The sequence below is a fragment of the Lagenorhynchus albirostris genome, chromosome 19 (assembly GCF_949774975.1).
Source record: "Lagenorhynchus albirostris chromosome 19, mLagAlb1.1, whole genome shotgun sequence".
Lineage (NCBI taxonomy): Eukaryota > Metazoa > Chordata > Mammalia > Artiodactyla > Delphinidae > Lagenorhynchus > Lagenorhynchus albirostris.
Window position 1 is genome coordinate 15,855,327 of NC_083113.1, and position 26,153 is coordinate 15,881,479.

A 26,153-nucleotide genomic window follows, 5' to 3' on the forward strand; every position below is an offset into this window, starting at 1 on the left:
ATGTGAATAATAGCAGGCTTTTGAGACATAGAAATTCACACTCTGGTGAGACAGCCATGTCTTCCACACATGTCCATATATAATCTAGCCAAACAAAACATTTATTACAAATAAATTGCCTTCTTATCAAGCAACATAACATACTTTTTATCTTAAACATTTTTACTTTTTATCTTAAACATTTACTTTTTATCTTAAACATTTTTAGACATACACAAAAGTAGACTGAATAGTATGAACATCCCCCTCTCACCCACCCAACCCATGTACCATTCAGCTTTAACAGTTATCAAACTTTTGCCAACCTTGTTTCAACTAGTCCTGTCTGAATTTTTTTTTCTGTAGTATTTTTAAAGCATATTCCAGACACTACAAATAAGTTTTTAAGTACAAACAATGTTTCATTGACAATGTAATTAAAGCTTTAAAACTCTAGTTTTTAATAATAAATTCATCTTATTGAATTTTTGTATTTGTAAATATTTATTTTACCATCACGGTTGTAGAGTTATACACAGATAGAAATAAATAAGTACTGACACAGCTGAGGTGTTTTTTTTTTTTCGGTACGCCGGCCTCTCACGGTTGTGGCCTCTCCCGTTGCGGAGCACAGGCTCCGGGCGCGCAGGCTCTGCGGCCATGGCTCATGGATCATGGATCCAGCCGCTCCGCAGCATGTGGGATCCTCCCGGACCGGGGCACGAACCCATGTCCCCTGCATCGGCAGGCGGACTCTCAACCACTGCACCACCAGGGAAGCCTGGCAGCTGAGGTTTTTGTGGTAACTATCTCCTCTCTCTGAATTTTAATTTCTCTAGAACTCAATATTGTATTAGTCTAACATCCCAAAGATAATTAGGAATTTTTGAAAATATATTTAGGATATCATAGTAAAGAACACAGTCATTGTTGATATAAGAATATATCAAAGAAAATAGCACTTTAAAACTTAGATACATAGATAGTGTAACTATAACTCTATAGATTCATATAATTTGCACTATTGTCTGAGGTTTACAAGAATCAATTTATAAAGATGAATTATTTCAACCACAACTCAGTCTAGTTGTATACCCACACTTATGCATATCTATACTTATGTAATCCTCAATATTAGTGCTTGTAATAACTTTTCTGGTGATAAGGCAAATGAGTGGTAAGCATGTTCCATTTAATTTAGGCTGTTCTGTTGCAACAGTGTAGTCTTCTATGAACTAAAATATTATTTTAGCTCCCTGCCTCTGGGAGAAGAGCTTAAAGAGAATGAATGGAACTATAATTATCAGGGCATAACATTATTAAAGCAGTGAATCAGAAACATAAACGTTTTAGCGGTTATAGGTAACATCCAGAGGATATAGCAATGATCTCAGAAGGTAAGACCCAATGTCCTTTAGGACTCACTTGTGAAAACTAACAATGGCCAAGACTGTTTTATGGCCTAAAAGGCTATTGATGTTCTCTACAGCTGCAGCAGAGGAGGGTCATGGGTTTTTCATAATCTTTAAGCATTTATCCAAGGATTTACTTTTATTATCAACTTGAAAAAACATGTTGAAAAAAACCGAAGTTTTTAGCATATGTGCTCAGATACTCTCACCAGCCATTCTCTATTTTTATTAGAACATGGTCACATTTGTTTGAAAGTTAATTTTAATAAATTATTTTCTTGAAATAGCATACGGTATGAGGTTAGTCCAAATTGCCTTCTTGGGACTTCCCTGGTGGTCCAGTGGTTAAGAATCCGCCTTCCAATGCAGGGGACACGAGTTCGATCCCTGGTGGGGGAACTAAGATCCCACTGCCTCGGGGCACAGCAACGAAGACCCAGCGCAGCCAAAAAAAAAAAAAAAAAAAAGCAAAATAAAACAAATTGCCTTCTTATCAAGCAACATTTATAGACTAATTCTTTCTTTACCATTATTATGGACTAGTGCTTTAAGCATTTATTCTTAAACAGATTAGCTTTTCAGAGTCAAGTTTCCTGTTCCTCTGGTTTGTTAGCTTTTACCTCTTTCCTCTCTGCCCGCAAAAAAAAATTCTGTTCTTTTTTACCATCAGTTAATTTGGTAGAAGTAAATCCCTGTTCTTTACGGAAATACTATAGCATTATTCTTTTTTACTTTTAAAATTAATAAATACTTAGTAAAATATAAGAAAAAGCAAACTTGTACCAACTAGAGAAAATTGCAGGTTTGCAATGTACATACTTTACTGTATCATGGACAACTTTTCTTGTTTGTAAATATAAGTCTGGATCACAAATGTTTAGTTTCATAGTATTCTGTTGTATGGATTTGCTATCATTTATTTAACCAAAATCCCAATGATAAACATCGAGATTGTCTCAAAAAATTTTTGCTATTAAGAATAAAACCTCACCACTTCACACCCACTAGGATGGCTATAATAAAGAAGATAATAGCAAGTGTTGGCAAGGACATGGAAAAGTTGGAAACCTTATACACTGCTGGTGAGTATGTCAAGTGGGGCTGTTTTTTTAGAAATCTGTTTGACAGAACTCAAAATGTTAAACATAGAATTACTATTTTAGGCCCGTGGCAGACTAAAGTCTCAAAATAACCATCTTATTGGGGTTTGGGTGCCAGTTTCTTTTATAGCACAGAGAGGAGGGGGAGATGAGGAAGTAAAGTAAAAAGGCCATACGTTTTGCAAATATCACCCAGAATGGCCAGCCTCGGGGAGGGGATGTGTTAATTTCTTCTTTCTTGTAGCCATCCACAGGTGGAACAGGTTCCGGATGTTTCCCTGAACAAAGGCAGTGTTCCCCAGGGCAGGCCATTATGCACAGACAGTATCCTTTTAGTGAACAAAAGCAGCAGAAAGCAAAGATTAAAGCAAAAGAAACAGAACCAACGTGTAGTCCAAATCTTCCTTGTTACAATTTAACGAGGCTTCTCTGAGCCCTCTTCTGGAGTAGACCTTATCCTTGGCCTTCTGTCCTTGGCCAACTGCCAAACCAGTTTAACAAGAATCTCCCCAACTCTTGATACCTAACCAAGTTCCTCTTAGTAATTTTCCATCCACTGACTCCCTCGACCTGCCTATTAGCTATAAATCCCAAGCTGTCCCTATTGTATTTGGAGTTGAGTTCATTCTCTCTCCTACTAGAATAGACTCGACCCCTATTGCAATAGTCTGGATAAAGTCTTCCTTGCCTGTTTAAATTGTTCAGTGCAATTTTTCTTTGACCCTTCCATCCTCAAGGTCACCTCATGATCTGAAATGCCTACTGCCACTACAGCAAACACATACGCATTCTGGGAAGGAGGAAGGAAGAAAAAGGTTGTAGAGGATAAAAAGTGTTGACCTCTCACTTGGGTCCCCTCTCTTCAAGCAGCCTTCTCAGGAAATATCACAGAAAGTAGTACACAACACTTTTGCTTCCATCTCAGGGACCCAAACTTAATCACATGGACACACCCAGCTTCAAGAGGGGCAGGATAATCCTTCAGCTGAGCACATTGCTGCTTCAATTAAAATCTGAATTCTGTTATTTAAGATAAAAAAGATAGTATATTGGGTAGCATGTAGCTGTCTCTGCCACAGGTGGTGGGATTGAAATTAAGTAAACCATATAGGGGTTATTATAATTCAGATAATTTATGTATTTTTTCCAGCCTTATTGAGACATAATTGACATATAACATTGTGTAAATTTAAGATGTACAACGTGATGATTTGATACATGGATATATTGAGAAATGATTTCCATTATAAGGTTAGTTAACACATCTATCACCTCACATAATTACCTTTTTTTAAATGTGTGTGTGGTAAGAATATTTAAGATCTACTCTCTTAGCAAATTACAAGTATACGATACAGTATTGTTAACTACTGTCTTTACAACTCCCACTCATAGTCCCCCAAAAGCAGGGGATGGGGGTGGGGATGTAATACAGTGCTGAAGTGTGCAGCCCTCTGTTACCCCGCACCCCGTTACCAGGCAACAGTTACCCCGAGGCCAATAATGCAGAAGGTTAGAGCAGCATAAGAGGTCCTGTTCAGCCACAGGTCGGCGCCACAGTGGGCCCCTCCCCCAAGCAAGGAACTGTCCACAGGTGACCATTAGAGGGGCACTGAGCCAAACGTTGCGGGAGTCGGGGTCGTCAGGTGGAGAGTGAGGTAAGAGGGAAATCCAGGTCCTCTGCCGGGCGCCTTCCAGCTCATCCGGCCTCGAGCTGGCGGGTGAGTTGGGGGGGCCCAGGGAACAGGCTGTGTCCTACAGGGCTCCAGAGCCCTTGCCAAGACCACCCACTGGCCGGGCCTGAGGTGGTGGCAAACCTCTCCTGCGTCCCTGCCTCTGCGACCTAATGGCACAGGCAGTCTGCATGGGAGACGGTCTGTGGGACCTGGCCCCCACTGTTAGGGCGGCCTGAGGAGCCTGAGGGCCAGCTGGGTCCTGGGGGCCTGGCTCCCTCAGCGATGACAGCAGCTAGACAGGGTCTGAGGAGCTCGCCCTGAGGGAGCCACCAACTGAGAACTGCCTCTTCAGCCAGGCCTGGGCACTGGCGGGAGGACCCAGACTGGGTGCTGGACGAACACTCCAGGGCAGGGTAATTTCCCCCCCCCCACACACACACAGGGACCCCCTTCTCTTAGCCAGGCCTGGACCCCGAAGGCTGAAAGTTGTGCCTTGGGACCTTTCCCTTTCTTGTCAGAACAGAGAGTAACATTTGTTTGGTGGAGATTTACAGGAACATCGTTACCTGACTTTGACCTCATCTCAAGAACAGAGGATCGGACACCAAGAAGCTTCCAACAACTAAGCATGCCCCTCCTTCACCTATCCTATAAAAGGGCTTTGCTGAAAGCTTTTAGAGAGTTTGGGGTGTTTTTGAAGGTATGAGCCACCTATCTCCTTGCACGGCCCTGCAGTAACCTTTTCTCTGTTCCAAACTCTGACGTTTCGGTATTATGTGGCCTCACGGTGCGTCAGCACACGACTTGTGCTATGGTAACAGGGAGAGTGTTAGCTGCTCCAGAATTTCCATATAGGAGAAGCTAAGGGAGCAGTCAGACTGGACTTAAGGCTTCATTTATATAGTAAGGACATTGTTATTACTTAGATTTTAATTTACAAATAAATAAAAATAGCAGTTTTCCTTAAGTGCTTTTAGTCACATGTTGACCATCTTAAAAACCGTTATTATTTTTTATTATTGCTGCCTACTATTGTTTTACTTGCAGTAGTTAAGGTGAAGGCTAACGAAGATTAATGGGGATTTATCAAGTCTCCATTCGCCCCACCAGCCCTTTAGAAGGTGACAACTTCCTATGGTTGTATCTCTCTGGAAAGGATAGGACTACTCTGAGTTCTACCCTATTTCCCCCAGTTCTTTCTCACGTTAAGGGCCGTACCACCTTTCCTGCAGCGGATTGCCCGTTCTGACATTTCTCTGTTGCCAAGTGTTTTTGTCCAGGGGCGGACCTCTCCATTCTCCGAAAAGTGGATTGTAGCACCCTGACTTTCCCCCCCTCATCTCCTGGTGGTTTCTCCCAGGATCCAGCCTTGGTACTTAAGACGTTTGTCCTTCTCCCTTGGTGACATTTTTCTTTCCTGGTGGTTTCTCCAAGCAGGTAATTGCTCTCCACGTGGTGCTGATTCCTGAGGGGCAATTTAGGTTTTTCTAAACATAACATGGAGCTCGGGACCCCATCTCCAATACCTTCCTCCTCCCGGAAGCCCACCTAGTCCAGGGCCACACTCCCACATGCTCTGTGGCAACCCCTGCCTCGCTCTAAAAACCCGCAGGCGACCTCTTCCTTCGCTGTACGGAACGGATACGCTTCCAAGATGGCGGCCCGCGCGCAGAAGCACACTGGGTGCAGCCATGTTCTCTGCCCAACAGCGCCTCTCAGGGAAACTGCGCAAGGTCCCTAACAAAGTCTCTTCGCCGTGTTGACTGTTGGCGGAATGCGGCTTCCAGGGTAATTCAGAGCATGCGCAATACCAACAGTCCGTATGGTGCTAGAGGCCCTACTGGAAGCGGAAGTGGCTCTCGGAGGCGTTTTTGCTGCTTGTGTCAGGAGCATCTTCATACGTTAATGCCGAGAGGTCTCTGAGGTGATTTTGGTTGCTCTTAATTAGGAATTCTGTGGGGTCAATGATGGAAGGCTTGTCCGTGGAGTTAGTGATGGTGGTTTGGGGATTCAGTGGTGGGGGGTGGGGTCTGTGGCATCCGTTATTGGGTGTCAGAGAGAGGTCAGTGATGGGGTCCTGGGCAATGGTGAATATCTTTGAGATGAGTGATTGGGATTTGGGGGCCCAGTGATGGGAGTCTGTGGTCAGTGATAGGGCCTGGGGCGTCAGCATGGGGAATCTATGGGGTCTGTGATGAGCTTGCTTTTTAAATACTCACAAGCATTTTCTTTATTGCTCCCATTTCAGTGTTTGGGTTTTTGTTTTTTGAATTTCAGTTAATGTTTTCTTTGATCCATGAATTATTTAGAAGGGCATTCTCTATTTCAAATAATGCCTCTGGGTGACGCTCGAGTGTAAAAATTGCTTATGGCCCAGTTCAGGGTCAGTTTTCATAAATGTCATATCTATTACATAAAAACAATTGTATTCTTTATTAATTGTATTGTTTCATATAGACTGCATTATATATATTATTTTGTCTGCTTAATTAATTACCGAGAAAGGTAAACTCACACTGGAAAGGTTATTTATCCTCTTGCCCTTCCTTCAACCAGTTTCTGCTTTATATATTTGGAACTATTATTAGGAGCAGTTATGTGTATTTTCAATAATAGATATAACTAAATAACTCAAAAGATATTATAGCAATTTAAGCACCCACCAGCAATTTATAAAAGAGCTCATTTTCCAAAATGCTTTCCAGCATTTAAAAAAAAGTTTTTACAGTTCTGAGGGAAAATTATGTCTGATTGGTCTAATGCACTTTCCCGTCAGTAATGTTGGCACCTTTTGGGTTAATTGCCATCTAAATTTACTTTTCTGTGAATTTTCATGTCCTTTGTCTTTTTTTTCCCCTGGGCTTTTATTTTTTTTCCACTTGATTGCTAGATTTTTTTTTTTTAACAATAAGGATAACCTGTCATCACATATTGAAACTTTTGTGTATATATATCTTCATTTTTATTTTTATTAGGTGTATTTTAACATATAATTAGGAAATATCGAATCAGAAATATTTGGTTTTTCTTTTATAGTTTCTGGGTTTTCTCTCATGTACAATAAGATCACTCTGACTCCAACAGAATGTTATACAAACGTATACTCCTAAAATTTATTTTAATATTCTTTGAGATTTTTAAAATACGTATACTTAAAATATTTACTCATGTTGGAATTCAGTCTAATGTATAGTGTGCAATGGAGATCTAGTTTGTTTTGTTCCAGGTGGAAGGCCAGTTATGTCAGCAGCATTTATGCAATGAATGTCTTGTGTACACTCAATTGAATGTCACTTTTTTTTTTTCCGGTACGCAGGCCTCTCACTGCTGTGGCCTCTCCCGTCGCACGCGCAGGCTCAGCGGCCACGGCTCACAGGCCCAGCCGCTCCGCGGCATGTGGGATCCTCCCAGACCGGGGCACGATCCCGCGTCCCCTGCATCGGCAGGCGGACTCTCAACCACTGCGCCACCAGGGAAGCCCTGAATGTCACTTTTGTCACATACCTAAATCAGTATTGTCTGTTGTTTTACTTGCTTTGATTATATTGTTTATTATATTAACTTTTAATATCTAATAGTGCATAGTAATTGCAGATATTTATTGGATGCTTTTTGTATTCCAGGGAAGTGTTGAGTATTTTGTAAGCATCATCTCATTTCATTTTCGTAACTCTATGAGGTAGGCACTTTCATTCTCATTTTTGAAACTAAAGCTAAAAATAACTTATTCATTTTCTCATAACCAAAAAGTAGCAGAGCTGCAATTCAAATCTTCAGTAATGTCACTCCATATCTCATGTTTTTTTCCCATATTTTACCATGACTAATAACCTATCACAGGTTTTGTTAAACTTCATGTTCTCCACAGCACTGGTTCTCAAAGTATGGTTCCTGGAACAGTAGCATTAGCATCACCTGGGTACTAGTTAGAAATGCAGATTCTTGGGCCCTGCTATGATCTTAATGTTTGTTCTCCCCAAATTCATATGTTGAAATTCTAATACCCAAAAGTATGGTATTAGAAGATGGGGCCTTTGGGGGATGATTAGGTCATGAAAGTAGAACCCTGATGAATGGGATTAGTGCTCTTATAAAAGATACCCCACAAAGCTTCATAGCCCCTTCCACCATGTGAAGACACAGCTAGAAGGTGCTGGCTATGAACCAGGAAGAGAGCCTTCATCAAAACGTGATCATGGACTTGATCTTGGACTTCCTAGCTTCCAGAGCTGTGAGCAATAAATTTCTGTTGTTTATAAGCTAACCAGTCTGTGGTATTTTGTTAAAGCAACCCGAATAGTCTGAGACAGGCCCTACCCTAGACCTACTGAATCAGAAACGGTGGGAGTGTGGGGATTTTTAACTGTATTTTAACAAACCTTCCAGGTGATTTGAATGCACACTCAAGCTTGAGAACCACTATCCTGTGGTGTCTAGCTCAGGAAACTACACCTTGGAGTTCACTGGAGATGTTTATGTGATGACTGACCATGTGGACATTATCTTTCCAGGGAGCCCCTGGGTCAGATCTTCCTCCAGATTCCACCTCACCTCTTCTTAGCAGCTCTGCTTGAGTTTACAGATGTCCACCAAACTTTAGGCTCCTGAGAGAATAAAGGTTGAGACCCAGCATGACCATGCCAGCTAATTGGACCTCTCACCAGAAATCCCTGGGCCTGGCTCCAGAGGAACATGGCAGCTCATGTGAGGTGAGGAGGAGGAATTCCAGGGGGTGGAAATTCATTCTGGAAGTAGTTTGATCTTTACAACAAAGTTTTGTGTAAAGATATCTAAAATTATTCCCAACGTTGTTTTTGGTGTTTGTTTTATTTTGTTTACCATATTAACCTTGATGTCTAAACCCATCAATGACAGTAAAAGAACTGAAAATTATGAACATAGATTCAGAAATCAAATGTATTAACTACTCATAGCAAAACAATGTTCAAAAATAACTTATCTCAATTTAAAATCTAGATGAAAGGGTGGATTTCTAGGAACATACTAAATTTCCCATCAAATCTTTAATTACCATTTACCATGTTTTCACTTGTAGTTGTTAAGATTTTTACTTAAAAAATTCTCCTTTTAATAAAATTAGGATTGCACCTTTGGAGAGATTTGTTTGCATTGATTTTATTCTGCTTTTGGAATGTTAACTTTGTGTATGTGTGCAAATTTTATGTTTAATATTTCTAAATGTTACAGAGTCACTTGAAAAGAATATTTCCAGATATGGACTTTGTTATCAATAAAATATGTAGTTAGGAGGTTTTTACAATGTGGCTTGTTTTTTCCTCTTTATCTCCTGGAGCTGAGAGATATTATTTAAAGTTTCCCACCATGAGTATATTTCTATCTGTATTGCCTGTAGTTTCTGTTTATAAATTTTGATGCTATGTAATTTGTTGCAGTGATAGTAATGACATCTCAAGTTCATTTTGGATTGTGTCCTTGTCCTGTTTAATATCTTTTCTTAGAATTCAGCTCTGTCTGATATTAAGATGGAGGCCTTTATTTCCTTTATGTTGGCATATCCAAATATGCCTTTTGCTTATCCTTTTACTGTCAGCCTTTGGAGTCCTTGTGCAATTTCTCTGTACAGCAGTGGAAAGATGCTTTTTATGTTACACTTCTGATGTGGATGTTTCTTTTATGTATCTTTCACTGTATACTCTGTATTTTTTGCTTTTGTTTCTGTGTCATTCTGGTAATTAGGAGGGTTTAGATTCTTTTTTGTCTGGTTAGTTCTCTTAGTGTCACCCTTATTGCATTAACTTTTTGAACTAAATCTTTTACTCTTTTAGACAATATCTATTAAATTTGTACTGTGAATAATGATAAGAGTTCTATACTACTACTTCAAGGATTCTTTTGTTTGTTGGATATTTTTATTAAACTCTATTTTTTTTTCTATTTTACTTTAAAAGTCCTTATTTCCATTTCATGTTGCTTACTTGTCTTAATCTGCTCTTGCCACTTTTTGTGTTTTCATAGAATGTTTTTATTGCTTTCAGAGAGAACTTCATTTCTGTGCTACTTTTTCTTTCTTTTTTACTTCTTTACTGAGTTCTGCCTTTTTTTTTTCAAAAATTTAAATAACCATTTTCTTAACCTGTTTTTTCATTATTTCTTCTTTGGACTCATATCCCTATTTATTTCATTAAGTAGTTGATTGTTTTAGTGAATTCCTTGAATTCATGGTGAATGTGTTTTATTGTGTGGCAATTTATTTCTAGCATGTTCCTTTTAATCTCTCTCTTTTCTTTTCATTCTTTTTGCTTATAGTATCTTTGTACATTAGGAGATTTTTATTGTTATCATTGAGTAAGGAGATTTTTCCTGGACAGATTGTTTATAAGAACCTCATTTGGTGCGGAGTCAAAGCTACGAATATGACATCTTCTTGATTCCCCATTTAATTCTTGATGACATAGGGTTTAGGGGCCAGGGTTTTGATGTGAGTAGGTTGTGAATATGCAAGTGTATGAAAGAGAAAAATTAGAGTATATGTATTCTTTTCAAGTATATAAGGAACATTTTCAAAGAAATGACAATGTTCTAAGCCGCATAAACAGAATCAACACATCACAAAGAAGCAAACTGTAATCTCTGAACATAGTTAAATGAAGAAATAAAAAAGATAGCTTTTGGGCTTCCCTGGTGGTGCAGTGGTTGAGAGTCCGCCTGCTGATGCAGGGGACACGGATTCGTGTCCCGGTCGGGGAAGATCCCACATGCCGCAGAGCGGCTGGGCCTGTGAGGCACGGCCGCTGAGCCTGCGCGTCCGGAGCCTGTGCTCCGCAACAGGAGAGGCCACAACAGTGAGAGGCCCGCGTACCGCAAAAAAAAAAAAAAAAAAAGATAGCTTTCAAGCATCATAATTTTAGACATTAAAAACCACAAGTATCTTTAATACTTATCCTTAATACTTTCTCTGTCCTGTCCTTCCTGCATGCTCATTCCCTACCCTGAATTCAGTGACCTGCTCTCTATATTCAACTCCTGAATCATCATCTCCCTACTAGCTCTCTATCCACCTGCCTAGAGTCCATCCTTGTATATGTCTTATCACTTAAATCTTAGTATGTACAAAATATATTATTTATCTTTTTCCCCCAGCCCCCTCCACTAGTCCTTAAATTCATCTGTGACCTCAGAATCTACAGCAACACAAAACTGATGACTGAGAGTTATCTGAGTCCTTTTTTCTCACCTTCACACTCGGTATCACTTTTACCTCCTTAATAATTAGTATCAATCTCTTCTATAGCCTTACTACAGCCTTACTTTAGATAAGTAAGAAATTTGTATTCTCTCACCTGAATTGTGCAGTGGTTCTCGTGACTTATTTTCTGGTCTTGCCCATTTCAAAATGCTCTGTTATGAGAATAAATAAACTTTCTTCAATATATTTTTTCAACGTTTTATTTATTTTGAAATAATTATAGATTCAAAGGGCATGCAGAATATAGTACAGAGAATTCTCCCATAAATTCCAGTTTATTGTGATGCATGATTCTTTTTATTCATTGCTGGATCCAATTTGGCAGTATTTCATTTAGGATGTTTGCATCTAAGTTCTCAAGAGATATTGGTCTGTAGTTTTCTTTTTGGTACTGTCTTTGTAGTGCTTTGGTATCAGCGTAATAATACTGGCCCCAAAAAATTAGTTGGGAAGTGTTTCCTCTTCTTTTAATTTCTGGATGGGATTGTGTAAAAATGAGACTAACTCTTCTTTAGAAGTTTAGTAGAATTCTCTAGTAAAACTATCTCGGGACTTCCCTGGTGATCCAGTGGTTAAGACTCTGCTTCCACTGCAAGGGGCACGGGTTCGACCCCTAGTTGGGGAGCTGAGATCCTGCATGCTACATGGCGCAGCAAAAAAAAAAAACCAAACTGTCTGGGCCTGGAGACTTTTTTTTCCAGGAGCTTTTAAATTATTATTTTAATTTAATTTAATGGTTTATGGGATTATCAACTTATGTATTTCATAATGTTGAGTTTTGGTAGTTGTGGTTTTTGAGGAATCGGTCCATTTCTTCTAAGTTGCTGACTCTATTAGCATACAATTTTTGTATTCCCTTATTTTTCTTTTAATGGCTGCCATATCTGTAACGATATTCATTGCTGACATTGGTAATTTGTATCTTTTTATCTTTGTCAGTCTGGTTGACTACTAGGTCAGTCAGCAAGATTTCTCAATTTTATTGATTTTTTTCAAAATAACTACATTGTGTTTTATTGATTTTTCTCTAGTTTTTTTTTAATTTTATTTTCAATTTCCTCGATACCTGTTTTCTATTATTTTCTTCTTTCTGCTTGCTTTGGGTTTATTTTGCTTTTCTTTTTCTAGTTTCTTGAGGTAGGAATTTAGATTATTGACTTGAGACCTTTCCCCTTTCCTTTTTTAAAAAATTGACGTGTACTTGACGTATAACATATTATTTTCAGGTATACAACATTATTCAATATTTGTATATATTGTGAAATCATCACCATGATAAATCTAGTTCTCATTCATCACTACACATAGTTACAAATATTTTCTCTTGTGTTGAGAACCTTCAAGATCTCTCTTAGCAACTTTCAAATATACAATCCAGTATTAACTATAGTTATAGTTACCATGCTGTGCATTACGTCCCCGTGACTTATTTTATACCTGGAAGTTTATACTTTTGACCACCTTCACCCATTTTACTCATCACCCGCCCCCTGCTTCTGGCAACCACCAGTCTATTCTCTGTATCTATGACTTCAGTTGCTGGTTTTTTTACATTCCACATAAAGTGAGATCATGAGGTATTTGTCCTTCTTTGTCTGACTTATTTCACTTAGCATAATGCCCTCGAGGTCCATCCATGCTGTTGAGAATGGCAAGATTTCCTTCTTTTTTATGGCTGAATAATGTTCCAATGCATATATAAATACCACATTTTCTTTATCCATTCACCCATCATTGGACACTTAGGTCGCTTTCATGTCTTGGCCATTGTGGATAATGCTGCAGTGAACGTGTGGGTGTGTATATTTATTCAAGTTAACATTTTCATTTCTTTTGGATAAATACTTAGATATAGAATTGCTGGATCATATGGCAGTTCTATTTTTAAGTTTTTGAAGAGCTTCCATAGTATTTTCCATAGTGGTTGCACCAATTGACATTCTTCCAGTAATGCACAAGGATTCCCTTTTCTCCACATCTTTTCCAGCACTTATTATTTCTTGGGTTTGTGGGGTTTTTTTGTTGTTGTTACATTCTGACAGGTGTAAGGTGATATCTCATTGTGAATTTGACTTGTATTACCCTGATCATTAGTGATGTTGAGCACGTTTTCATTATCTGTTGGCAATCTGTATATTTTCTTTGGAAAAATGTCTTCTTCAGATTCTCTGCCCATTTTTTACTTGGATCATTTGTTTCCCCTTTTCTATAAATTTCCCTTTCAGCATCCCACAGATTTTGATACATTGTATTTTCACTTTTTTACAGTTCTATGTATTTTCTAGATTTCTTTTGAGGATTCCTCTTTGACTTATAGGTTATTTAGAAGTGTGTTGATTAATTTCCAGATATTTCCAGACTTTCCAGATAGCTTTTGTTACTGTTTTCTAATATAATTCCTTTGGAGATTTTTCTGTTGTCTTTCTGTTATTGAGTTTTAGTTTGATTCCATTATTTTCAGAGAATATACTTCATATTATTTCATTTCTTTCCAGTTGAGATTTATTTCACAGCCTAGGATATGGTCTGTCTTGGTCATTGTTCTATGGATGCCTGAAAAGAATGTGTATTCTGCTTTTGTTGGTTGGAGTATTCTATAAATATTGATTAGATCCTGTTGTTTGTTTTTCTATATCATTGATAATACCCTGTCTATTATTTCTATAATTTACTGAGTGTGGGCTGTTCAGGTCCCTATAGATCCCTTTTTTAAGTGTTTGACTTCAGGTGGAAATAGCCATTCCTTCAATTATGCATTTCCAGATTAGATTTTTTTAATATGGAAGATCATGTTTTTTAAAAAACATTTTGCTATGAAAAAAATGTAAATGTATTCAAGAGTAGAGAGAATAGTATAAGGAGCCCATGTATCTATTGTACCTATCACTCAGCTTTATTAGTGATCAACATTCTGTCATTCTTATATTGTCTAAAACTACCCTCCTTCCCAGCTGCTAGATTATTTTAAAGTAAATCCCCAAAACCATTTTATCTGTGACTACTTCGATGTATATCTCTAAGAGATGAGAATTCTTTTTTTCTTCCTTTTTGTTTGACATAACCATTAAGCCATTATCACACCTAAAACATAATATCAATAATTCCTAGGTATCATCTGATACCCAATTATTATTTGAATTTGAAACATGCCATAAATATCTTTTTAATGTTGGTTTGCTTTAATTAAGAGCCAGACACGGTCCACAAGTTGCATTTGGTTAGTATGACTCTGAAGTCTCTTTTAATAAAGATTCTCCTCCATATTTTTTCTGTTGTAATTTATTTTTTGAAGAAACAGGTCATTTTCTGCCTTCTGGATTTAGCTCATGTTTTGGTCTTGATATTGTTCAACATATTCCTCTATACTTCATATTACCTATGAATGATTTGTTGGATCTGGAGGCTTAATGAGATTCAGGTTGTATTTTTCTTTATATTTTGTAAAAGTACTTAATGGGTGGTATGAAATTAATTACTATATCATGTCAGGAGGCACATAATATATGGTTATCTCTCTTTTTGTGATGTTAAAATTGATGAGTGGATGCCATTGTTACTAGCTGACTCATCCATTTTAAACTTCTCTTCAGCCTTTCACCTGAAACAGTTGAGCAACCCTTAATGATTATTGTCTAAACTCATTATTTCATTAGGAGTTATGAGATGATAGTATTCTAATTCTATCCTAATTTCTTCATTTATTAGCCAGAAATCATTTTGTAAGGAACTGTTCCTCATCATTTATTTGGTTATTCTGCAATACAGATCTTATACAAAAAAATGTTTAATATAAATCTGACTACTTTAATTACCTTTACTTAAAATGGAAAATTCATACTTGTTCTATGAGCAAACTGTTTTTCCCATAACCACCTTCCTGGCTTGTCATGCAGACTTCTCTTCATTTACATAGAGCTATTTGCTATTCTCCAAACTCATCATGTATTTTCCTATAGCCACACCTTTGCTTGTCTTTTCTGGGAAATGACCTTCCTCACCTCCCCATTCTGTGTTATACTTCTCATCTTCCAACTTAAATTCCTCAACTAATAATAAACTTACACCCCCATGTGGAATGTATTTTTCCTTTTTGGGGACCTCAGTGTGTTCCACATAGAGATTTACTTTTTGACACTTTAGTGAACTTGTGTCTTCTTTTACTTTTCTTTTAAAACATAGGTCTTTTTTATTTTCCAAGTCTTTTAAGTTGCTAGAAGATTAGAAACATAAATAATTCATATTTGTGTTCCCAGGGCTAGCATAATGGCTGGTCCTAAATTGCTCAGAAATTGTATCACAGGTCATTCATCCAGTTGCTAGAAAATTACAAGAGAGCCTATTTCAATCTTCAGTTTTGAAAAACGAGTAATTGACTGACCATAGTATAGAACAATAGCAGAAATTCTTTACTGGCTTTCTTTCTTCCATAAAATATTATGTAAAACTAGATATTTAATATACACTCTATATGCAATACCATTTTTTTAAAAGTTCCTGAATTACACAGGTGTATACACTTGTCAAAACTTCAAATGGTACTCTGAGGACTTGTGCATTTCATTGTATGTAAAGCTTACCTAAAAAAGGTAAAAAAATGTTATACTCTACTTAATGATTTGCATTCTGAAGTATTTAGGAGGAAGTGTACTGGCATCTATAGTTTACTTTGAAATGCACAAAAAAGTAATATGGATTGATGGATGGGTAAAAGGATGGGTAAATGTGTGGTAAAACAAGTAGAGTAAATTGTTAGGGATAGATTCTAAGTGGTGGTCATATAGGTTTTCACTACACAATTATTGTAAATTTTCTGTATGTTTGTAAAATTTCATAATAAAATGTTAGGGAAATGGGGGGTGAGTTTTTAAACAGAGGAGGTAAATTAATAACAACAAAACCTAAGTTCCATATTCCTAAATATAGTCTCTCCATCCCCCAAAACTAACTATTCATGCTGAACAGGAATGTGCCCTTACAGGGATCAGTGTCCTTCAGGGATGTGGCTGTAGATTTCAGCAGAGAGGAGTGGCAGCAGCTAGACCTTGATCAGAAAAACCTGTACCGGGATGTGATGCTGGAGACCTATAGCCACCTGCTCTCAGTAGGTAAGCACAGTTACCTGAGTGTCTGAAAGAAGGGCCCCACTGAGAGTGTTTTTATTCTCAGTTGCTGAATGCTGTGAGACACCTGACTTATATGATGGTTTTGTCCTTGATTTGTCCAGGATTCTTTATCCCTTTTGGGCACTCTGAATTTTACAGTTGACCCTTGAACAACACAAGGGTTAGTGGTGCAGATCTGGCACAGTTGAAAATTCACATACAACTTTTTTTTTTTTTTTTGCGGTACGCGGGCCTCTCACTGTTGTGGCCTCTCCCGTTGCGGAGCACAGGCTCTGGGCGCGCAGGCTCAGCGGCCATGGCTCACGGGCCCAGCCGCTCCGCGGCATGTGGGATCTTCCTGGACCGGGGCATGAACCCGTGTACCCTGCATCGGTAGGCGGGCTGTCAACCACTGCGCCACCAGGGAAGCCCCACATACAACTTTTGACTTGCGAGCACTTAACTCCTAATAGTCTACTGTTGACTGAAAGGCTTACCAATAACATAAATAGTCAATTAACGTATATTTTGTGTGTTATACGTATTATATACTGTATTCTTACAATAAAGCAAGCTAGAGAAAAAGTTATTAAGAAGATCATAAGGAAGAGAAAATACATTTACTGTACTGTATTTATCAATACCGTAAGTTTATGTCATCTATTTATAAGGTGAATCGTCTGTCAATGCCTACATCAATATTGTCTTAAATGATACAAAGTACTATAGATGTTATATATATTACAACACTAGACATCAAAAATGAAAAGGTAATGTGAAAAAGAAATTCATATTTATTTATAGGTGTAATGAATGATTCATGTATTGATAATGAAGAAGTAGCAATATGATTGCTTTATGGTAGCCTAGTGTAATTGATATGATGGTTTCATGGTAGCCTAGCCTATACAGTAATGAATAAAGTGTTATAAAATTTTTATGGCATACAGTATTATAGTCATATTCATAATGCAGTATTGGAAACATTGTTACATTAAGAAAAAACCACTTACCTGTGATGATAGGCTGATACCCAGTTTCTCCAATTACAAGAGAGGCATACTGTACAATAATGCACTTCTTGGAAAGCAGAGTTATAAAACAGTAAGAAAACTAACACATTATTAATTTTATATTAAATGGCACTCACCTTATGCCTATGTAAGGATAGGCTGTCCACCTCAATACAAGTCTTGTACATGGTGTTCTACATGATGAATACTTAGTCAATGATGATGACGATGACACACAAACTCCTCATACAGTCCTTGCCGTACAGTTATTAGATTTTTACAGGAAGACACATGTATACACAACAGATAAGTTTATTAACTGTACAGCATGATGATTCTTTACTCCTTTTTAAGTGAAAGTGGATCATCATAAAGGTCTTCATCCTCGTTGTCTTCACATTGAATGGGCTGAGGAGGAGAAGGAAGAGGAGGAGTTGGTTTTGCTGTCTCGGGGATGGCAGAGGTGGAAGAAGTGGGGGAGGTGGAAGAGGGGAGGCAGGAGATACAGGCACACTCGATGTAACATTATGGAAATACATCATAATTTCTAACTTTTTTCTTTTTCATTTCTCTAAAAATATTTCTATACCATACCAACTCTTCTTCCACCATTTGCTTTAGTTTCAGTGCCCATATCATAGAAAGGTCCATGTGGTAAAAGAAGTCAAAAGCAGTCTTAAGTAAATCTGAACCCTTCTGCCAGACTGTCTAATGTCAACTTGTTTTCTGGCACTGTTTCTTCATGTTTTCTTTCTAATCATCTGGCATTGGTTCGAAAGCCCTCAGATTCATCAAACCTCTGCTGTGATGTCTATTAGCTCTTAAATTTCTCCAAGATAATCCTCCACACCCTCACCCCCACCTTTTTTGCCTTATTCACAATGTCTTTCTTGATTTCCCTTATTTGCTCTGTTGTAAATCCTATGCAGTCATACACAACATCTGGACACAGTTTTTCTGGCAGGAATTTATTGTTTCAGGCTTGATGGCTTTCATGGCTTTTTCTATAACAACGATGGCATCATCAGTGGTGTAATCCTTCCAGCCTTTTATGATGTTCTATCAAGTTTCTCTTCCACAGTGTTGACAATCCTTTCCATAGACTACCATGTGTAATAAGCCTTAATGGTCCTTGTGACCCCCTGATCTAGGGGCTGAATTAGAGATATTGTGTTTGGGGGCAGGTAGACCATTTCAATGCCTTTGGTGTTGAACTCATGGGGTTCTGGGTGACCAGCGACATTGTCCAATATCAAAAGGCAGTCCCTTACTGGCTGGGTACTTACTGACTCCAGGGACAAAGCATCAATGGAACCAATTCAGAAAGAAAGTTCTTGTTGTTCAGGCCTTTTTGTTTTACAACCAAAAGACTGGCAGCTGGTGTTTATCTTTTCCTTTCAAGGCTTAGGGGTTAGCAGCTTTATAGATAAGGGTTGTCCTAATCATAAACTTGACTGCACTTGCACGAAACAGGGGAGTTAGTTAGGATTTAAGTTCCTGTCCCGGTGCTCACTTCTCTTCCTTAGTCCTTTGTGGCATTTTTCCCAGAATATGGCACTTTCATCTGCATTAAAAACAAGTTCAGGCAGATATCTTTTTTCTCCTGAATGATTTTCTTTATGGCATCTAGGAATTTATCTGCTGCCTTTTGGTCATCAGAAGCTGCTTCTCTTATCTCTTTTTAAAGTCAAACCTCTTTCTAAAATTATCAAACCATCCTTTACTGGCATTAAATTCTCTAGCTTTAAGCCCTTCACCTTCCTTTTGCTTTAAGTTACCATATAATGACTTTGCTTTTTCTCAAATCATATTAGAATCTATAGATATGCTTTTTAAAAAATATATTTATTTATTTATTTGGCTGTGCCAGGTCTTAGTCTCAGCGTGCAGGATCTTCGTTGTGGCATGCGGGGTCTTTAGTTGCACATGTGAACTCTTAGTTGTGGCATGTGGGATCTAGTTCCCTGCCCAGGGATCGAACCCAGGCCCCCTGCATTGGGAGTGTGGAGTCTTAGCCACTGGATCACCAACAAAGTCCTGGAATGCTTTTCTTATAACAATCCTGTACCCACATAAAAACTACATTATTAATACAAGATAAAAAAAAGTGTTTCTCAAAAAGTGCATGGTGGGAATTCCCTGGCAGTCCAATGGTTAGGACTCTACTCTCTCACTGCTCAGGGCCTGGATTCAGTGCTCCCTAGTTGGGGAACTAGGATCCCACAAGACATGCGGTGCAGCCAAAAAAAAAAAAAAAAAAAAAAGATGCAGGGTTTTTGTGTCTGCTGGTATATGCTTCATGTATTTCTTTTTTTTTTTTTTACAATGGTTTTTACACTTAATTCATTTATCTTGAAATGGCTGGCAACAACAGCTGCAGACCTCAATCAAGCAATTCAGCTTTTTCTTGTAACGTCATGAATTTTCTCTGTTCTTGGGAGCATTTCCAGCATCGCTAGTGGCACTTAGTATGTTAGTATGGGTCCCGTGATATTATTCAAGGTTTATGGTATTGCAATAAACATGAAACATATGTGAGAACCCAGAGAGATTACTTTTTACTGCTATACACAATTTGCTGGAGAGAGGGACTGCTCATGAGGCAATGATTAGGGCATTTTAAGTGGATATTTACAGCACTGAGCTCACTGCAATAGCAATAGGAGGTGGCTACAAAATTCATGACATACCTAACTTTTTTAAAACATTTTTTGATATTTCTAGGCTATGAAGTTTGTCTGAGTTTTTTCAAATTGTCACAGATCTCCAAAAGATTTTCCAATATTTTCGGTAAAATCCATTTATAAGTTGGACCCATGTGGTTCAAAGCCCTGTTGTTCAAGGGTTAACTGTACTCTGTTCTCAGAGATACACTGTTACTTTCCTGTAGAACAAAGCCTCATTGAACAAGACTATTGGTTGGGCTCTGTAACACAATTAGCTGGACCCAGACCCTTTATCATTTCTCATGAACAGGGTATCAAGTTCCTGAAACAGAGGTTTTCATGTTGGAGCAAGGAAAGGAGCCATGGGCACTGCAGGGTGAGAGCCCACATCAGAGCTGTCCAGGTGAGTGAGTGTGACCCAGACTGATGGGAGACAGGGAAGTAAATCTCAGCCATCTGAGAAAGACTGGCATCTTTGAAATGCTATTAAGCTGACTCTTCTGGAAGGTTCTGATTTTTTTGTATTATTTGAGGACCCTTGATATCAGCCTCTCAGATAACTAAATGCCTTCTATAAAAATGCCTTTGTCGTTTCTAACTGTCTTCTTCCTTGGCTTTTTGGCGTCTGGATCACATGCCAATCTGCCTCAATAAATATTTTCTTTTTTTCTTGGTTATGCTCCTTTTCTCTAACATTCTTTTTTTCTTTCTGCCTTCCGCATTGTCCAAGATTCATTCTTTATGTATTCAGCTATTCATGGATTTGCTTTCTTTAAAAGTTACTATATGTCACACACTCCCACTCCTGCTAGTCCTCTTTCATTTCTTTCTTTCTCATTGTGAGATGCTTTGGAACTTTATCTCCAATCATGCTCTCTTCCTTGTTTCTCCATAGTCACTGACTTAAGATTTCTCACTTTCCCATTCCCCATGTCTTTCATCCAACTGATGACTTAGAGGTCACTGTTGCTTAACCTTTAGGAGTACCTTTCTGACTTCCTTCCAAGGTTGCTTGAGACTTCACACTGACTGGGGGCTGTCTGCCTGGTTGGCTGATTTTTGAAATTGCTTTATTTCTGTACTTCACATGATGAGGTTTGAGTTTAATCATGTCTTCATTCAGGACACACTATCATCATCAGTATGGGTAAGGATTTTCTATTATTTTATTTTTTCAATTTATTCATTATTCCTTCTTTTCCCCATACTCATCTCACTTCCCATCATAGGCAATTGTTTTATATGATAGAAACATATTTTTAAGTTCATATTTAAAGTAACTTGGGGTATGTATTATTAGTTTATATAAATATTATTGTGCTATATATCTTGTTCTTTGCCTTTTTTCACTTCCTGGCACAGTGCATTGAGTTCATAAAGTTTATTTTCTAAATAAACTGAATTGTATCCCAGAATGTTTCCTATCACCAATATCACCAAGTCTTCTCAGCCAATGATCCACCCTCACCGTTTTCACTGTGTTCAACCTGGATGAACCATATGACCCTCTTCTCTTGCCTCTGCTAGCTGCTCTTTGAGCTAAAATCATCTCATTCTCCTTTGAGAAGGAGAGTTTCGGTTTCAAACCTCACAGAGAATTTCTGAAAAACTTCTTTCTACATTGAGAGGAAAGGTGATGCTACAAGTGACGTTTTATTGTATTTTATTCTAGAAGAATTGTGGCAGATTGATGACCAGATAGAGAGCTATCAACAAAGAGGAAACAAATCTTTAAGAGATGTTGCTTTCATCAAGAAAATATTGACTATAAAGAGGGATTATGAATATAAAGACAGAAAAATAATTCATGTGAACCAAAACATTCCTTCCCCAAAGAGACCTCATCAGTGTGACTTATATGGAAGTGCTTTAAGCCATAATTTAGATTTACACGGTCATAATAGAAACAGTGGATCAAAGAACATTAATAAGATTACTGAATATGGTAAAATTTCTTCCTGTACTAAACATGAGTGTACTCCAACAGGAGAGAAATTATGGGGCCATAATCAATGTGGAAAAATCCTCAGCTATAAACAAGTACCCTGTCAACATCAGAAAAGTCATACTGGGGCAAAATCTTATGAATGTGCTGAATTTGGAAATATCTTCACCCAGAAGTCACAACTCAAGGTACATCTGAAAGTGCATACAGGAGAAAAACTGTATGTATGTATTGACTGTGGGAAGGCTTTTGTACAGAAGCCAGAATTCATTACACATCAGAGAACTCATACTAGAGAGAAGCCCTATAAGTGCAGTGAATGTGGGAAAGCCTTTTTCCAAGTATCTTCTCTTTTCAGGCATCAGAGAATTCATACTGGAGAAAAACTCTATGAATGCAGTGAATGTGGGAAAGGCTTCTCTTATAACTCAGATCTTAGTATACATCAGAAAATTCATACTGGAGAGAGACACCATGAGTGCAGTGATTGTGGCAAAGCATTCACACAGAAGTCCACACTCAAGATGCATCAGAAAATTCATACAGGCGAGAGATCCTATATATGTATTGAATGTGGACAGGCCTTCATCCAGAAGACACACTTGATTGCGCACCGAAGAATTCATACTGGAGAAAAACCATATGAATGCAGTAACTGTGGGAAGTCCTTCATTTCCAAGTCACAACTGCAGGTACATCAACGAACTCACACAAGAATGAAACCGTCTATATGCAACGAATATGGGAAGGTTTTCAACAATAGTTCCAACCTCAATACACATAAGAAAGTACAAATGAGAGAGAAATCTTCCATATGTACTGAATGTGGTAAGGCCTTTACGTACAGGTCAGAGTTGATTATACATCAGAGAATTCACACTGGAGAGAAACCTTATGAATGCAGTGATTGTGGAAAAGCCTTCACTCAGAAGTCAGCACTCACAGTGCATCAGAGAATTCATACAGGAGAAAAATCATATATATGCATGAAATGTGGGCTAGCCTTCATCCAGAAGGCACACTTGATTGCCCATCAGATAATTCATACAGGAGAGAAACCTTATAAATGTGGTAATTGTGGGAAATCCTTTACTTCCAAGTCACAACTTCACGTGCATAAACGAATTCACACAGGAGAGAAACCTTATATGTGCACTAAATGTGGGAAGGCATTTACCAACAGGTCAAATCTCATTACACATCAGAAAACTCATACAGGAGAGAAATCCTATATATGTCCTAAATGTGGCAAGGCCTTCACACAAAGGTCAGACTTGATTACACATCAGAGAATTCATACTGGGGAGAAACCTTATGAATGCAATACCTGTGGAAAAGCCTTCACCCAGAAGTCACACCTCAATATACACCAGAAAATTCACACTGGAGAGAGACAATATGAATGCCATGAATGTGGAAAAGCCTTCAACCAGAAATCAATACTCATTGTGCATCAGAAAATTCATACAGGAGAGAAACCCTATGTGTGCACTGAGTGTGGAAGAGCCTTCATCCGGAAGTCAAACTTTATTACTCATCAGAGAATTCATACTGGGGAGAAACCTTATGAATGCAATGATTGTGGGAAATCCTTCACCTCCAAGTCTCAGCTCCTGGTGCATCGACCAATTCACACAGGAGAAAAACCATATGTGTGTGCTGTATGTGGGAAAGCCTTTAGTGGCAGGTCAAATCTCAGTAAACATCAGAAAACTCATACCGGAGAAAAGCCCTACATTTGTTCTGAATGTGGGAAGACCTTCAGACAAAAGTCAGAACTGATTATACATCATAGGATTCATACTGGAGAGAAACCTTATGAATGCAGTGACTGTGGTAAATCGTTCACTAAGAAATCACAGCTCCAAGTGCATCAACGAATTCACACAGGAGAGAAGCCTTATGTGTGTGCTGAGTGTGGGAAGGCCTTCACTGACAGATCAAATTTGAACAAACACCAGACAACACACACTGGAGACAAACCCTATAAGTGTGTAGTCTGTGGGAAAGGCTTCGTTCAGAAATCAGTTCTCAGCATGCATCAGAGTATTCACACTTGAGAGAAACATTCTGAGAAAACCTCAGTGAAATCAGATTTTATTTTACATTATGGAATTCGTGCAACAGAAAAATATGCATATTATCGTAACTAGAAATGCTCCATCAGAATGTCATACATTACTATAAAGAAGAGGACCTCTGAAAGGACCCTGAATGGGAGGACCCCTTCCCATATCGTGACCAGCCTCAGTAAACCTTGGGGCATTCATAATGAGAAGGAACTTTGTCAGTTTGGTACATTAGAAGAAGCCTTCTCATGAAAACTGTAACGGAACACTGTTAGCAAATTCTGCACTGGAAACATTATGTGAAGTCATGCTAATGATAATCCTGCTTACTGTGGAATAGGTAATATGCCAACAAGTTGAATGGTAGAACAGCATAATATATACGATAACGATAAACCCTAAGTTCTGTGAGATGTTTGTTGCAGAACACATTGCCTAACAGAATGTTGTGTGTCATTCTTCTGTTGAATCAAACATGGTCTGTGTATCTAATCCCCCATTGCATATTTTTATCAAGAAAGGGATGCCACAATAAAAAAATTATTTATGTATACAGATATAAACCTCAGAGTGTATGTTGACTCCCCCATTATCCTCTAGCACCATGAATGGTACCCCCCCCTTATTAGCCACCAGTAGAGTGTTTTCAACTTTCACACAGCACATTGTCTTCTGACCCTTATAATTGCATTATGACTGCCTGTTCGTGTTGACTACCATTATCTCCCAGACTTACTGACCCTTAATTAGCCCCCAGTATAGTGTCCTGTGAGCTCCCATTACCTTCAGGAAAGCTTCTGAAGTAAGAATGTTCAGGTCACCTCAGTCAACTCTTCACCTCGGTCTCCCTTTTGCTGTTACAGTTTTATAGTGCTTCCAGCTCATTTGCCTTCCTTAATGACTTGACCTTTATAATGACAATAATGAATCAATAACTCATTAAAACAAACCCCAACATACCTTCACTGTCTCTTCTCTACCCATCTTCATTCCATGTACTCTTCAAGGACCTTCTCCCCCATGTGCCTCAAACGCATCAGGTTAGGTCCTGCCTCAGGGCCTTTGCATTTGCAGTGCCCTCTTCAAAGAGAACACTTCCTCATTATATCTCTGTGGTTTACTCCATTGTGTCTTTCTTCCAATGGCGTATCTTCACAGAGGCCTGCCCTGCCCTCCCCTGCCTGCCTGGCTTAAAATTCCATCATCCTCCCCTTCCTCCTTTATCCTCTCCATAGCACTTATTACCATGATGCCCTGTATATTTCACTTATTTGTCTATGGTTCCCACTCTAGAATGTTTTTCCCCATTTTGTTCACCATTGTGAGCCTAGACCCATGCCTGACATACAACAGTCCTTCTATGAGTGCACATTGTGGAGTGTTGATCATGCTCATCCCATGACTTCCCTTTGATCCTTTCTGTATTGCAGCATAAGATGCTCCGATGGGGAGAACCAACTTGTCTAAAACACACAAGGCTTTTTCACCCCCAGTCTTTACCTGGGCTGTGCCTCCTTCCTGTTCTAAAAGTTGTAACATCATTGTAAACCTTTTGCTCTGATGCCAGCCCATTTAAAGAAGGGACTGAGGCACAGGAACTCAGTCCCACATAGATGGGACTTGATGCTTGATGTTTCAGGATTCCCTTCAATGATTCTGAAATACCACAGTCAGTTCCAAAGTGATCACAAAAGAGCCCACTCACTCTGCCCGAGCATGCACAGTCCCGCCTTACCCCAATTGCACCTTGATGGGGCCTTGTCTACCCCGTAACCTGACCTACAGACCTGCTTATCATGCCCTGACAGGTATGCCCAAAGCTAATAATATGGAGAGGCCAAGAGCAGAGAAGGGTTGACCTTCCTTAGAAGTTAGGTGTGCAACCTAAGACTGGGGCAGCAGTGGTCTCACAGATGCATGCAGAGGGTCTGATTGAAAGCTCAGCTGCTGGGTGGCCAAATGA

At 38.7% G+C, this 26,153-nt stretch overlaps 1 protein-coding gene across 4 annotated transcripts; it reads left to right on the top strand.

Annotated features, from left to right (window-relative positions):
* Positions 1-5,994: 5,994 nt before the first annotated feature.
* ZNF585A (zinc finger protein 585A) lies at positions 5,995-24,741 on the top strand. 4 transcript variants are annotated; one of them, XM_060132299.1, is made up of 6 exons: positions 6,052-6,091; positions 7,791-7,846; positions 8,679-8,876; positions 16,374-16,500; positions 20,487-20,579; positions 21,849-24,741. In XM_060132299.1, the coding sequence occupies exons 3-6, from the start codon at positions 8,799-8,801 to the stop codon at positions 24,179-24,181; spliced, it is 2,631 nt and encodes an 876-aa protein (XP_059988282.1). In that variant the 5' UTR covers positions 6,052-6,091; positions 7,791-7,846; positions 8,679-8,798; the 3' UTR covers positions 24,182-24,741. The 4 variants fall into 4 exon arrangements, with proteins under 4 accessions (XP_059988284.1, XP_059988282.1, XP_059988283.1 ...); XM_060132301.1 differs by lacking the exon at positions 7,791-7,846 and having other exon boundaries at positions 5,995-6,091; positions 8,683-8,876; XM_060132300.1 differs by lacking the exon at positions 7,791-7,846 and having other exon boundaries at positions 6,062-6,091.
* The last annotated feature ends 1,412 nt before the right edge of the window (positions 24,742-26,153 follow it).